The following is a 13951-nucleotide window of genomic DNA, read 5'->3' as shown; positions in this document are numbered from 1 at the left end:
AAAGTTCTGTGTCCATGTCTGAGCACCCCCTTCCCAGCGCTTTTGCCATGAAAACCCACTCTTTACTGCTGAATCAGAGCTAAGGACAAACTCTGGAAACCCCCCTCCCCTCTGAATGTCTGTTTGCTCCAATTGAGCACTAAAGAGGAGGTCTTCGTGGGGCTATCTCTGGGCAAGGAAAACAACAATGCTTGGACACAGAGCTTTAAAGTGCAGAAGCATGCAGTGCAAGTAGATAAACAGGGACCACTCCGGTGGGAAGGTAAACGGCATTTCCGTGTGCTGCTCTGGTTTTGCCAGAAGTGGCTTAGTCATGCTGGCCACATGACCTGGAAAAACTGTCTGTGGAAGCGGACAAACGCCGGCTCCCTTGACCTTTAAAGCAAGATGAGCGCCGCAACCCCAGAGTCGTTCATGACTGGACTTAATTGTCAGGGGTCCTTTACCTTTACCTACCCGGAAAGAGCAGGGCAAAAGGTACCGTATTTTTCGCTCTATAGGATGCACTTTTCCCCCTCCAAAAATTAAGGGGAAATGTGTGTGCGTCCTATGGAGCGAATGCAGGCTCCCTGGCTTCAGCGATAGCAAAGCGAAGCCAGGAGAGTCTGGTCTTTGAGGCTGGCGGTGGGGAAAAGCAGCGCTTCCCCCCACCTCCAGCCCCACAAGCTCGGTTGAAAAGCCCGCAGGAGCGGCGCGCTCTTTAAAGGGTGCGCGGCTCCTGTGGGCTTTTGCGGGAGATGGGGGAATTCCCCCACCTCCTGCAAAAGCACGCAAAAGCTGTGCGCTCTTTAAAGGCTGCGCGGCTTCTGCGGGTTTTCTACGAGGTGGGGGAATTCCCCCACCTCGTAGAAAAGCCCGCAGGAGCCACACAGCCTTTAAAGAGCGCACCGCTCTTGGGGGCGTTTCCCCAAGGAGGGAGAAGGGACTGACTGGCCGAGTCAGTCCCTTCTCTTCTCCCTCCTGTGGGCTTTTGCGGGAGATGGGCGAATTCCCCCACTTCCTGCAAAAGCACGCAAAAGCCGTGCGCTCTTTAAAGGCTGCACAGCTTCTGCAGGCTTTAAAGAGCACGCCGCTCTTGGGGGCTTTTCCCCAAGGAGGGAGAAGGGACTGACTGGCCGAGTCAGTCCCTTCTCTCTCCTGTGGGCTTTTGCAGGAGATGGGCGAATTCCCCCACCTCCCGCAATAGCAGAGAGAAGGTCTGGGAGAAGTGCACAGGCTGCGTTCAGCCTGTCCGCTGCTCCCAGAGCTGGGGGGGGGGGAATCATATTTTTTTCATTGATTTCCCCCTCTGAAAATTAGGTGCCCCCTATGGTCAGGTGTGCCCTATAGAGCCCTGCTCTTTCCAGGTAGGTAAAGGTAAAGGACCCCTGACAAGCCCTAAGAATTATCTCTTTTATTAGGCTGTCAGCACTCCTTTGCCTCTCCTATTTGCATTAGGGCTAACAGTGCCAACCTCTTAATTACAATCATACAATGTTATATTTCCTCCAAGGCTTTCACACTCCTTTCTCCCTGTACTTTCTTTCTCCTCTGAGAAAGAGGGCACCACTCTCCTCTCTTCCTGAATCCTCCTGTTCTTGTACATGGCTTGGATGTCGTGCACCCCTAGCTTCTGTTGCCCTCTGCTCCCAACCACACTCTGAATGTGGTTCAGCAATGACGTTCAGCTTTTCATGACGCTACAAGAAGAGGGTGAGAGTACTTTTCAGCTGGTCTTCCTATCACACTGCCCCACATTCAGACCCCATCCCTCACCATAGGAAGGTTTTTCAATGTAATTTTTTTTAAAAAAATTACCATTATATCCATTAATCCTGCTCAGCATTCTTAATGCTGCCAGCTTTTCTTGAAGAGCCAAGTCTCAGGCTTGGAAATTCAACACCTAAATATTTCTTTTCTTAGCCTGACATTTTCTTTGTTAAAAACAAAACAAAAGTCACCGTAAACTTATGAAGTGCAAATGAAGGACTAAATACCGCATGTTATTTTCTATAGCTGGGTGGACAGAACTCCAGTGACCTATGTAGCCTGGGCACCCCTGGAACCCAACTTTGCAGACGAAGTCGAATTTTGTGTGATCATGTATCATAAAACAGGTAATTAGAATAAAATGTTACTATTATAAGCAGTTATTGAGAATGTGCATGCTTAATGGTGAGGATTAATATGAATAGGCACCACACACTGAATCACAATCACTATTCCACCCAAAATTAAAACATTAAACCGAGGATAATCCATTATGTAAAACCTCAATAATTGTCTTCCTTTGGATAGGACAGGGTATTAAAGTGTTTTAAAGGATACTGAGGCATGGGGCCTCTTACTACTACTAGCTATTTTTGCTATTATACAAAAGAGAACTCTGGTACTTGGAGACATAGGGAAGTTAAACAGGAGAAGGATTTTATTTTACAACAAAACGGGTAAAACAAAAGATTTTGTCAGCAGATAGAGTTCTTTCAAGAAACAACAACAATAACAACAACAACAATAATAATAGATGTCACGGAGGGGTCACAGGACTGCGCTGTGCTGCCCGCCTCCCTGTGTAGGGGGGAGCCCAGGCAGCCACTTGTCAGGCACCCCCCCCCCCGTTGGCCACGTGGCTATTCAGTGAGGGATTCGGCAGCAGGCAGGGCAGGGTGGGAATCCCTGTGTAGGGCACTTGGTTCGTGTCCCCCCTGCCCAAATTTGTGGGCCCAGGCCTATGGTCCTCCTGCCCACCAAGCTACGCTCCTGTCTGAAACAAGTTGGTACTTTCTGTCAGTTTCCCAACCTTCTGTAAATCAAATTACTGAGGCTCCTCTATTAGTATACCAGACCAGGGGATCACCCCACCCAACCTATCTTTTTGGGGATTATATTTCTCTCACTGGAAGTTTTATTTCCTTCCTACTGAACTGAGGGGACGCGGGTGGCGCTGTGGGTTAAACCACAGAGCCTAGGACTTGCCGATCAGAAGGCTGGTGGTTCGAATCCCCGCAACGGGGTGAGCTCCCGTTGCTCCATCCCTGCTCCTGCCAACCTAGCAGTTCGAAAACATGTCAAAGTGCAAGTAGATAAATAGGTACCACTCCGGTGGGAAGGTAAATGGCGTTTCCGTGCACTGCTCTGGTTCGCCAGAAGCGGCTTAGTCATGCTGGCCACATGACCCGGAAGCTGTACGCCGGCTCCCTCGGCCAATAAAGCGAGATGAGCACCGCAACCCCAGAGTCGGCCACGACTGGACCTAATGGTCAGGGGTCCCTTTACCTACTGAACTGAGACCCACGTAGAGTATTCCCTCGCAACTCCACTTCTCCTGCCTCAAATTCAGCTACCTGGCTCTTATACTCTTGAAGGACACTCATCACTAGCTTTCAATCTAAGCTCAGAGACTTCTTTCTCTGGCTGTGGATATTTTCCTCAGGGCGGAATACACCCTGCTCAGAGGCTATTTATAGTATCCAGATGAATGCCAGGAACTCAACTCTCAACTGCTTTTCCTTTTTCCCTTCCAAAGTGGTGAGCCCACCCTGCTCTGGCTAGCTGCACCCGCAGCCAGTCAGAGTAAGGCTGCAACTTAGCTCTCTGCATCACCACACTCTGGCCTACCTGAGCTTTCCATCACAGATACCAATCAAATACAGTGGTACCTCGGGTTAAGTACTTAATTCGTTCCGGAGGTCAGTTCTTAACCTGAAACTGTTCTTAACCCGAAGCACCACTTTAGCTAATGGGGCCTCCCGCTGCCGCCACGCCACCAGAGCACGATTTCTGTTCTCATCCTGAAGCAAAGTTCTTAACCCGAGGTACTATTTCTGGGTTAGTGGAGTCTGTAACCTGAAGCGTATGTAACCTGAAGCTTCTGTAACCCGAGGTACCACTATACTTCTGACTAGACATTGTTAGGATTGGGTTGTAATTCAGCATTCTCTGAGCAAAGGAGTACAGCAAGACAGAGTTTAGGAAATACTACTCTGACTTATTGTTAATATGTTTTTTAATAACCTGGAGGCTTTAATTAAGTCGTTTCTAACTGGAAGTACTCCATATATATATATTTACATTATAAATCACCCCCTATATGAAACAGCATAGTACACTTGCATTACAGCTGTTATTGTTGCATTTTATTTTTGTTGCTAAGCTTTCACTTGGAATACGTACCTGATAGGCTGTACTAGCGATTTGATCTTACCTGTTGACTCGTAACAACTTCTCTGTTCAGGCTTATGGAATGACATCAATTGTGAAACTGAGAATAGATTTATCTGTGAAAGGCGTAACAGTTCTGTCCCTTCAACTGTTGCTCCGACAACGCCTGAACCTCTTGGAGGCTGTCCTCAAGGCTGGCACTTCTTTGGTAACAAGGTAACTAATACAGCTATTGCAAATATATTGGTATATCAGCCTTTTTCAGATACTATGGCACAGACAATGAATACTTTTCCAGAGTAGTTGAATATGCACAGATTGCCCTCCATGTCCAGAGTTCTATTCTATAGATTCCATATCCTCCCTCAACCTTCGGTACATGCTATGAAGACTAAAAAGGTCTGTTGAGCTGCAAAAAGGAAGTAACAGTGAAAGTGATAAATAATGTAAACTAAAACAAAACAAAACCTAATTGTCAAATAGGGGAATTGGCATTTTAAAAGCTCAAGATATATGCAAGCTACAGAAAAGAGCATTGAAAGTGGCTTCAAACTAAGTGTTCAGCATTTTTTCGTGCTTTAAAGTTAAATTAACATTTATTAAATGACCATCTGAAAAAATACAGACTGTTTTGCTCCTTAACGCAGAGCCCAAATGCTGTTTATCCAGGCCTGTTAGAGCCAACACTTGTTCCTCATTTCTGCTTTCCTCCATCCTTGTCTGATGGCATCATGTGATGTAGGCCCTCTCTCAATGGCATATATGCACTTGCAGAGCTATCAGCAGAGATAACTACCCTTTCTAGAGTACATGATTTCTCCCCAACCCTGATCCCATGGGATTCCCCCTCCAGTTCGTGAATCGGGGGTGGGGGTGGTTAAAATGACTCTAAAACCCAGTTAAACTATCAGTTTCTGCTACTGCTATCCCGGCACCGTTTCGTGACTCTTGACTGCATTAAACAATTCATGGGTGATGGAATTTTGAAGTTTCCCCTGTTGTAAACAAAAATTGCCCTTTTCCCTTATGGGGTATATTCAAGAGCCCATATAGAGTCGTTACATAGGTTCCCTATTGGTAGGAGAGAAATAACAGAGGCCAACCAGAGAATATTGAGAAGCAAAGCAGCTAGTAAGTTTGATCTTTATTGATCTGTTGCAACAGGGTGCTCCCCTCACCCGCAGGAGAGAGGAGGAACCCAGAAAAATGGCGCAGAAGGCCTTATAAAGACTTTTGAAATTGCCACCCTGTAGATCAAGACCACCCCCAGAAACATCATACATACATCACAGAAGGGGTGTAACCTAAGACCACCCCTCAGATACATCATACATACATCACAGAAAAAGGCAGAAAAGGCGGTCTTAAAACAGAAATTTGAATGTTGTTTTTCTCCTGTCGTTGTTTATCTCCTGTCTGGCAGGTTACTTGATTGGATTGCCTGGGTAGCCTGGCCAGTCTTTTGTAGTGATAAATACTTAGTTCCTGGACCAGGTCACAGGGTCACACCCTATTCAAACAAAGACATACCCTTAAGACAGGATTTGTGAAGGAAAAGACAATGGGGAGGCTTTTCCATTTTCCTTTGACCTTGCAGAGAAAACATTTGGTCAGTTTAGGAATCAAAATGGTTCCAGGTTGGTCTTCTTGTGCTGATCTATGTACATGCTTGGTTGGTACGCTTATGAACATTACCATATATCTAAGACCATAAAATTCCTATCACACCCTCTCCCTCACAGTGCTTCCAACTATTTGGCCTTCATGAAGAAGAAAGAAAAAACTGGTCTGATGCACAAGCTACTTGTGAAGATCTAGGAGGAAACCTGGCTAGTATTCCAAACAAAGTCGTTCAAGGTGCGGTCAGTTGTTTTAAAACACTCTAGGGGCTGCTGCCCCTAGTAGCCAACTCTGCCTACCCACCAGTTTCCATTCCATTGCCAACTTTTCTTTCTTTATGTAACCACCTCACCCCAGCTCCATGTTCCCATCCCCTCACAGCTCCACAAACCCCCACCCCAATCCCTATTCTCCACTGCACCCAGCCAGTTATGAGCGTGACTGCAGATGTGTGGAAATATTGTATAGGGAGTGGCCTCATATTTGAAAAGTCCTGGCACTCCTACTGAAGGTATCTTCCTGTCAGAGGAATTACTGGAATGTGATTCTAGCCATGACTAGTATCTAGTGATACTAACCATTTATTAGATAAAGGGCATTAGTTTAACAAATCTGTCATGTAAATATGTGTCTTTATTTTCATTCAGCATTCCTGACACTGCATTTACAAAGTGCTTCCACTGATCCTTGGATTGGACTGAGTAATACTTATAGTCGAGGCACATTTGTATGGAAAGATAGAAGTGTTGTCTATTATACAAACTGGGCCAAAGGCTTCCCACTTGGGAATTATGATGTAAGTACTGCCTGTGAAGGCTTTCATCTTTCTTTTGGATCCATGAAGCTACTGCCATAGTGGATATCTAATCCCTCCCAGCAGATTGCAAAATTGCAAGTAAAACTGGTGTCGAAAAGGGGCAGAACACAGAAATCCCCAATTACGTGCGTCCTATAACAGAACCCCGGTGTAAGTGGCTTCCATAGGGGAGCCACAGAATGAATGTGGTTGGTCAAGGGAGCCATGGACTCAGAAAGGTTGAAAACCATTGCTATAGAAGAATTGGGATTCAAAATGACTGCAACAGATTAGACAACGGCTTCAATGGGTCCAAGAAATCCCAATCAAAATGTAATCAATGTTACTCTCCGCCTCCTGCCCCTTAAAACAAGAAATGTCCTCTGTAGTATTTATTTTATTTTTATTTATTTAATTTCTATACCGCTTTATATTTTTAAGAAAAACCTCAAAGGGGTTTACAGCATATTAAATCAATAAAACATAAATAAAACAATCTGAAGAAAGTCAAATATAGAGTATACAGTCAAAGCAACGTAGCAGAAAGCTAAAATATCTTAAAGATTTCAAAATAAAACATTGCAAAGGAGGTCAACTACAGAATGCATACGGTATTTAACATAGTAGGGCTGGGTGAGTCTGGGCCCTGCCTCCTAGGCCAGGTGGAAAGGGCCTTGCGATACAAGGGCTGTATAACAAATTTGACCAAGTTTCAGACCAAAACAAAGACCAGAGGCATTTCTTCTTGGAATAATAGTCAGACATCCCCAAGGACACCCCAAAAAAAGAGTATTTTTCTATGCAACAACTGCAGCTCGGATTTTATATGCTCAAAAATGGAGGGGGAGAGAGCAGTCCCAATGAGGGAGGAATGGCAGTTGAGGATGACAGAATATGCAGAACTGGCTAGTTTAACCAGCAGAATTAGAGAACAAGAGGAAAGCATATTTAAGGAGGGTTGGAAAATGTTTCTAGAGTACATGAGGAATCATTGCAAACAGATTAGAACATTAGTAGGTTTAAATTCAGCAGTATAAGTTATGTTGAGATAAAATGAGAAAGAAAAGATAAGGAATGACTAGAATGTGCAGCTGCAATTGATGGTTGGAGGAAGCTGTGGAAAGGTGGAAGGGAAGTCAATGTTTAATTCTTTAATGTATGGTTATAATGAATGTAAAATAATTTGAATGATGAAAATCACAAAAAATTGGGGTGGGTGTGTTTCAAACCAAAACAGGCTGATTTGGGGAGATCCAGGCATCAGTTGAGTAAGGCTGATATAGCTCTGGATCACTGTGGGTTACACCTGGTTGGATGGTCCAGAGTAATCCATGGTTATCAGTGGGTGGAGCATTAAGTAGGGAAGAGAGGCAGACATCAGGTGTGCAAAGGCAAAGAGTAAGGTGGCTCTTGTTTGACTTGTTACTTTCTTACATTTTCATTCCTTAGAAAACCGTCTGCGTTTTTATAACGAAGGAACCTGAAAGAGAGGCAGGAAATTGGAGAAGTGGAAATTGCTATTCAAAGAAAAGCTACATCTGCCAAAGAAACACTGGTACGTGTTTAGAAGAGAAGTAACAGAGAACATTGCTAATGACCGCTCCCTGCTTAAAACGGGGGGCGCCCTTTGCGTGGACGCGCGCAGCCCTAGATCTGGAGTGGCCCCATCAGCATAGGCTTGGCTTTGCCTTCCCTCAGGTGGGATATCTGGAGGTCCCCGCCTACCTCAGTCAGTTGTCCAATCCCACCTGGGGGAAGCGTTGCCAAGGAGACCAGGCCAGGTAGGGGAAGGGATTACCTGCCCACACAATAGAGGGAGGATCTTACCTGGGAATCCTCACTTGGCTCCAGAGCTTCTCCCACCCTACCCACCCTCAGTTAATGTCTTCCTTTGCAGGTTAACTTTTCTTCATAGGTTTTGCAGGTTAACTTTTCTTCACAGGTATGCGGGCGCTGCTACGATAAGGTTGCTGTTAAAGGGCCGGAAAGGAATTTCCCTGCATTGGCAGGTTTCACCTTTCCCGTAGCAAAATGTCACAACATTGGCGGTATCAGGCCTTGGGTGGAATCCTTTAGTCCATCTTCCTCTTTGCGGCGGCGATACCAGGGTTCCCCGTTAAAGGGGTTTCTGAAGGGAGGCTTTGACCGTACGCCGAAAGGTCGTCATTGCTCTCCCCTGCGGCGGCGGCGTAACAGGGGCAGCTATCTCTGCTTGAACATATGTTCTCCAGAGCCGGCCCATCCCCCCCCCCACTGGATAACCCTGAAGCTCCCTAGGTCCCCGGCTGGGGACTGGGGAGGGAGAACGCCCAATGCCTGAGCCAAGGTCTACCCACATTTGAAATTTAATAAAGTTGTGGCCAATTTAATTCCATAGCACGTTGTCTTGAGTCGTTATTCCACATGACGGGGGGGGGACACCGCTCGGGGCCTGGGGACTCCGCCTGTCCACGCAAATTCATCTTAATGAGTCCCAACCTGTTTTCTGTGCCATTTCATTTTGGCCAGAAAGAAAACCGGATTGTCAGCAATGTAGTAGAGATTCCATACTCCCTATTATACAGCAAAGAAAGCAGCAGTCATGACAGCATAATTTTATACATGCACTGAAGTGAACCGTGATGCCAAAGAACCACAGTTACTATGTGTGCCTATTGATATGCAACTTGATTTTTCTACAGCTCATCATAAAAATAGGACAGTATGAAGCTGCTGACATAGGTTTAGTTCTCTTCTAGTGTAATAATATGGAGCCCAGTTCAGTTGATCAAATCACAGGCTTCTCCACTGACCTGTTCAATTTTTTTATTTTTTTAAAAAAGACCCAAACCCCATTTGTACAGCCACACTCCTTGGAGGGTGTTTATTGAACCCACCTTGAAAAACTGCATAGTCTTTGGAAACAATGAAGATGGGTTTCAAATAGGTCTGTGAATACTTATTAGGAATTTGATTGTAAAGAAAATGTATTCTGTGGTCTGATCCAGATCTGTCTTTAATTAAAACTTGGACTTGTCCACATTTAAAAGTACACAACAAGGTTTCTAAATGTTTCATTTCAGATTTGTATAAGATGTTGCAGGATGATTGTATTCAGAAATTTAACAGAATCATAGAATGGTAGAGCCATCAAGTCCAACCCTCTTCAATGCGGGAATCACAACTAAAGAATCCCTGACAGGTGCCCTTCCAACCTCAGTGTAAAACAGAACTGTTTCGGTGTCAGGTGAAATGAAATTTAAGGATAGTGTAATGTGTAAAATGAGCTTTTGCGTTTTCTCTTTATTGCTTTCCTATAGACCTTGCATTTTCACGCTCTGAAATGACGATTCCAGTCTCTGGCTATACCCTCTTTGGAAACAGCAGTTACTCTCTTGCTGGCCCCAAAATGACATGGGAAGAGGCCAGGAAAAAATGCAATTCCGAACAGGCAGAGCTCGCCAGCATTTGGAATCCCTACATTCAGTCATTCCTGTGGCTACAGGTGTTAAAATATAGGCAGCCCATGTGGATTGGCTTGAACAGCAAAATGGTGAGTATATGCAGTTAACATTAGTGTATTCACATCAAAGGTTTGTATTCAAAGGTGTGTAGTTAGAAAGTGCAGGGCTTTTATTAACTCATTTTATTGAGCATAACTTCCCCCAAACAGCTTTGGATATAACCAATTGATAATGTATAAACACCCATAATAACCCAAAAGATTTTGCCAAGAGAGTCCCTCCAGCCAAAGGCAACTCAACCACTCTGTATTTCTTGTTTATCTCCGAGAGAGAAAATCATTTTCTGTTTCTCATACACACACCCTCAGATGAATTGCCCATTCAGAAATAATATCCATTAAATAATATCATTTAAAGCACAGTAATACCTTTCATGAGCATTCTCAGAAGTACCAACTCCTGTACAGAATCCTACTTGGGTGGCATGCATGTGAATAACAAAAGAAGAAGAAGAAGAAGAAGAAGAAGAAGAAGAAGAAGAAGAAGAAGAAGAAGAACCGTTGCCTTCACTCTCATCTGTGGAAAGAAAAAGGTTCCTCATGCAGTAACTTACCGTATTTTTCGCCCTATAGGACGCACTTTTTCCCCTCCAAAAATGAAGGGGAAATGTGTATGCGTCCTATGGGGCGAATGCAGGCTTTTGCTGAAGCCTGGAGAGCGAGAGGCGTCGGTGCGCACCGACCCCTCTCGCTCTCCAGGCTTCAGGAAGCTATCCGCAAGCCTTGCAAGCCCCGCGGGAGTTCCCGCGGGCTCGCAAGGCTTGCGGGCAGCAGCCTGCCGCCCGGAGCATGGGGCACCCTCTGGAGGACGCCCCGTGCTGTGGGCAAGTGTCTGCAAGCCTCGCGAGGTCCCGCCAGAGGGAGGTCCCGCCGGGCACACAAGGCTTGGGGCGGCGGCCTGCAGCCTGAAGCATGGGGCGCGCTGCAGAGCACGCCCCGTGCTTCGGGCAGATGTCCGCAAACCTTGCGCGCCCGGCGGGAAGTCCCGCCGGGCTCGCAAGGCTTGCAGGCAGCAGCCTGTTTTGGGGGCTGGGGTCGGGGGAAGCTCGGGCTTCCCCCGCGCCAGCCCCGTGCCTGGGGGGGGGGATATTTTTTTTTCTTTATTTCCCCCCCAAAAAATCTAAGTGCATCCTATGGGGCGAAAAATACGGTAATTCTCCAACGCATAGGTCTTATGTCTTGTAAATCCTATACCTCCCAGAGCGGCTGGAGCAACCCAGTCAGATGGATGGGGTACAAATAATAAAATAATAATTATTATACATTATGTTTATAAGTCCTGTATAAAGTTCAGTTGTCAGGCAAGAAGATAAGCAATTCAAGATGTTTTCTGCTGTGCAGCTGCATTTACATTCTCTCTTCTTCACGCTGCTTCTTTCTGCAGCAAATGCACACACAAGGGCTTGCAACCAGCATATATTAATGGAGGCAACTACCTTTCCATATGACTTCAGATGTTATAAATATAACAATACCAGAATGACTTTCCTGAAATATTATTAAGGGAGTGAATGTGTGCGGACATTAGAATGAAGGAGAAACCAAAGTAAATCACATGAAGTGCATCTTATGGGAAATGAACCCCAAAGGTTTTTTTTCAAGTGTTGTTCCACTGTGCATTTGTATTTTAGACTGGTGAGCAATACAAGTGGATCAACAACCGGAGACTGACATATACTAATTGGGCTCCTGAAGAACCAAAGCAGAAGATAGCCTGTGTCTACCTAGACCTTGATGGTCACTGGAAAACAGGAACTTGCAACGAAACATTCTTCACGGTCTGTGAGCGACATCATGGTAATCAAAGAAAAATATCTGTTTTAATATGAGACATCTAACCCTAATTTCAATAAGGTTCCCATTTGAGCACAGAGATGAGAAAAGTGTTCTTGGTACTTCTGCCTCTTTCATAGTAAATAAATGAAGAATATGATACTATTCAAACTATCAAACGATAACAAATAGATCAGTGAAAATAGAGTGGAGTTTACAATAAAGAATCCAGTATCAGATAACTCCATTTAGGTCCCACTGGTTTTGACTGAAGAGACATAGGAGTGTTGTTGTTTTTAAGAAAACATTCCCAACTTTCTAATTTTTATTTTCAGGCGATGTTGACTTTCTAAAGCTATTAATCCTTCCATGTCTCAGGAGGTTCACTGCACTGCTTTATCCACAAGAGCAGATGTTACAGTTTTGGGGTGCATAACATTATCCCATAATTCTTTGTAGACAAATTGGTATGAAAAATGCAAACATGAGAGAAGCGTATGTGGGTAAAAACACACACCCTGTCATCTGTCCAGGGGTCTTTGAGCTAGGCACCTTGAAAATTCATTTTGTGGTGAGAAAGAATGAAAGGATTTTCTTTCCACCTCTGATGCAAGTTTGACCTGTCAATCAAAACAAAGCTCTCCTTCCTTGCCCCCTCCCCACTGTGATGTCTGCTGTACCTTCCCCCGTCATGTGATGCTGGTGTTCTGGTACACTCATTTTCACATTCAGCAAGCTCTTGTCTGAAGCAGTTTGTTTCAATCGTTGCTCTACATGCCCTTGTGAGTGGAGCACATTTGTCCAGTGGCATGGCAGCTCCAGGACGGGGTGAGCATCAGCTTCCTGCTTCTCACAGGGCAATTTCAAGATCCAGTTGGAGGCTGAGAAGTCTCAAGGGATTTCACAAGGGGCTGGTGGGCCAAGGGCTTCAAAGCCTCAAAGACACATCTGTCAGGACCATTTTCTTGACCATGCTTCCTGACCTGCCCCTCCCCTCGGTGTTAGTACTTCATCAAACTCTTCGGGTGTCTTCCTGTTTTACCTTCACAAGCTGCAAACCTGCAGCTGCTGCACAAATATCTGGATTGCCATCAAACACTTCCATGGTCCCTGCTTTATGCAAATAGTGCGAACAGATTCCATTTCACCTTGTACAAGCCCAAAATTCCTCTAAGGTACCCTGCTTCATCTCCTGATGCGTGATTTGTCCAAATGTTTTTCACATCCCTAGTATTTATAGATTTTTCAGGTAACTATAATTTTTTGAAAAAAAGAAAAATATGTTTTTTCCATAACAGGTGACATCCCAGCGGAAGCACCACAGCGGCTAGAAGAATGCCCTTCATCAAAAGGATACCCAAAAGCTTGGGTTCCTTCTCGGACTCATTGCTATCAATTCTACCCTACGTCAAATACATGGGCACAAGCATTTATAAGATGTACTCAGCTAGGTGGGTGCCATTTTGAATCAGATCAGTGGCAGTGGTGGTTAGTATCCAATACTATAGATAGAACAGTCTCTTTGAGTTCAGTGGGGCTTATAGTGGATACAGGATTCTGAACTTTGACCAGAGACAGAGGCTGAAATTCCTGCCAACAACAAATGTGTGTTATCTTTGAGGCAGTGAGGTTCTCTGAATGAAAACTGTGTTGTTTAAATCAGTAAGATTCATAAGGTTGGACAAACCAGGAGGAATGGAAGAAATAACCCTTCGCCCAGAAACTTATTTCTTATTTTCTGAATCCAACAACAGAAAGTTTTAGCATTCAAAGAATATTGAGAGAGACCAGTATACAGGCCGGACACCAGGAATCAACACCATTAGGCTGCTGTCCTGAGCCCTCTCTTCTGATGGACTCACCATCCAGTCTTTCTCCCCTTCACTTGCTTTCTCCCCAAGCAGGCATGGTGTGGTCAGAAAGCTTGGTTTCTGTGGCCTGCCATTTTAATTCCCCCTAAATACTTATGAGCCCAGACTGAGTATTTCTCCACTGTTGGGGGAATTACAATGGTATGTGCAAATGGCAGTGCCTTTTTCCTGGGGGTGATGTAGGTGCCTAATGCAAGACTTGGCGAATGAAGGCAAACATAGGGGAGATGAAGTGGGTAGAGTTGCCAG

At 45.0% G+C, this 13951-nt stretch overlaps 1 protein-coding gene across 1 annotated transcript in view; it reads left to right on the top strand.

The window, feature by feature from the left end:
- LOC128398421 (macrophage mannose receptor 1-like) overlaps nt 1-13951 on the top strand; it is a 48011-nt gene that overhangs the window by 21588 nt on the left and 12472 nt on the right. The window contains exons 19-26 of the mRNA XM_053359473.1: nt 1996-2096; nt 4214-4356; nt 5883-5997; nt 6408-6556; nt 8006-8111; nt 9856-10088; nt 11690-11855; nt 13130-13282. Of these exons, the coding sequence (XP_053215448.1) occupies nt 1996-2096; nt 4214-4356; nt 5883-5997; nt 6408-6556; nt 8006-8111; nt 9856-10088; nt 11690-11855; nt 13130-13282 (1166 nt within the window). The remainder of the gene's footprint in view (nt 1-1995; nt 2097-4213; nt 4357-5882; nt 5998-6407; nt 6557-8005; nt 8112-9855; nt 10089-11689; nt 11856-13129; nt 13283-13951) is intronic.

This window comes from Podarcis raffonei, chromosome 12 (genome assembly GCF_027172205.1).
Source record: "Podarcis raffonei isolate rPodRaf1 chromosome 12, rPodRaf1.pri, whole genome shotgun sequence".
NCBI classification, from domain to species: domain Eukaryota; kingdom Metazoa; phylum Chordata; class Lepidosauria; order Squamata; family Lacertidae; genus Podarcis; species Podarcis raffonei.
Note: the sequence above shows the minus strand (reverse complement) of the source record. Positions and strands in the feature narration are given on the sequence as shown.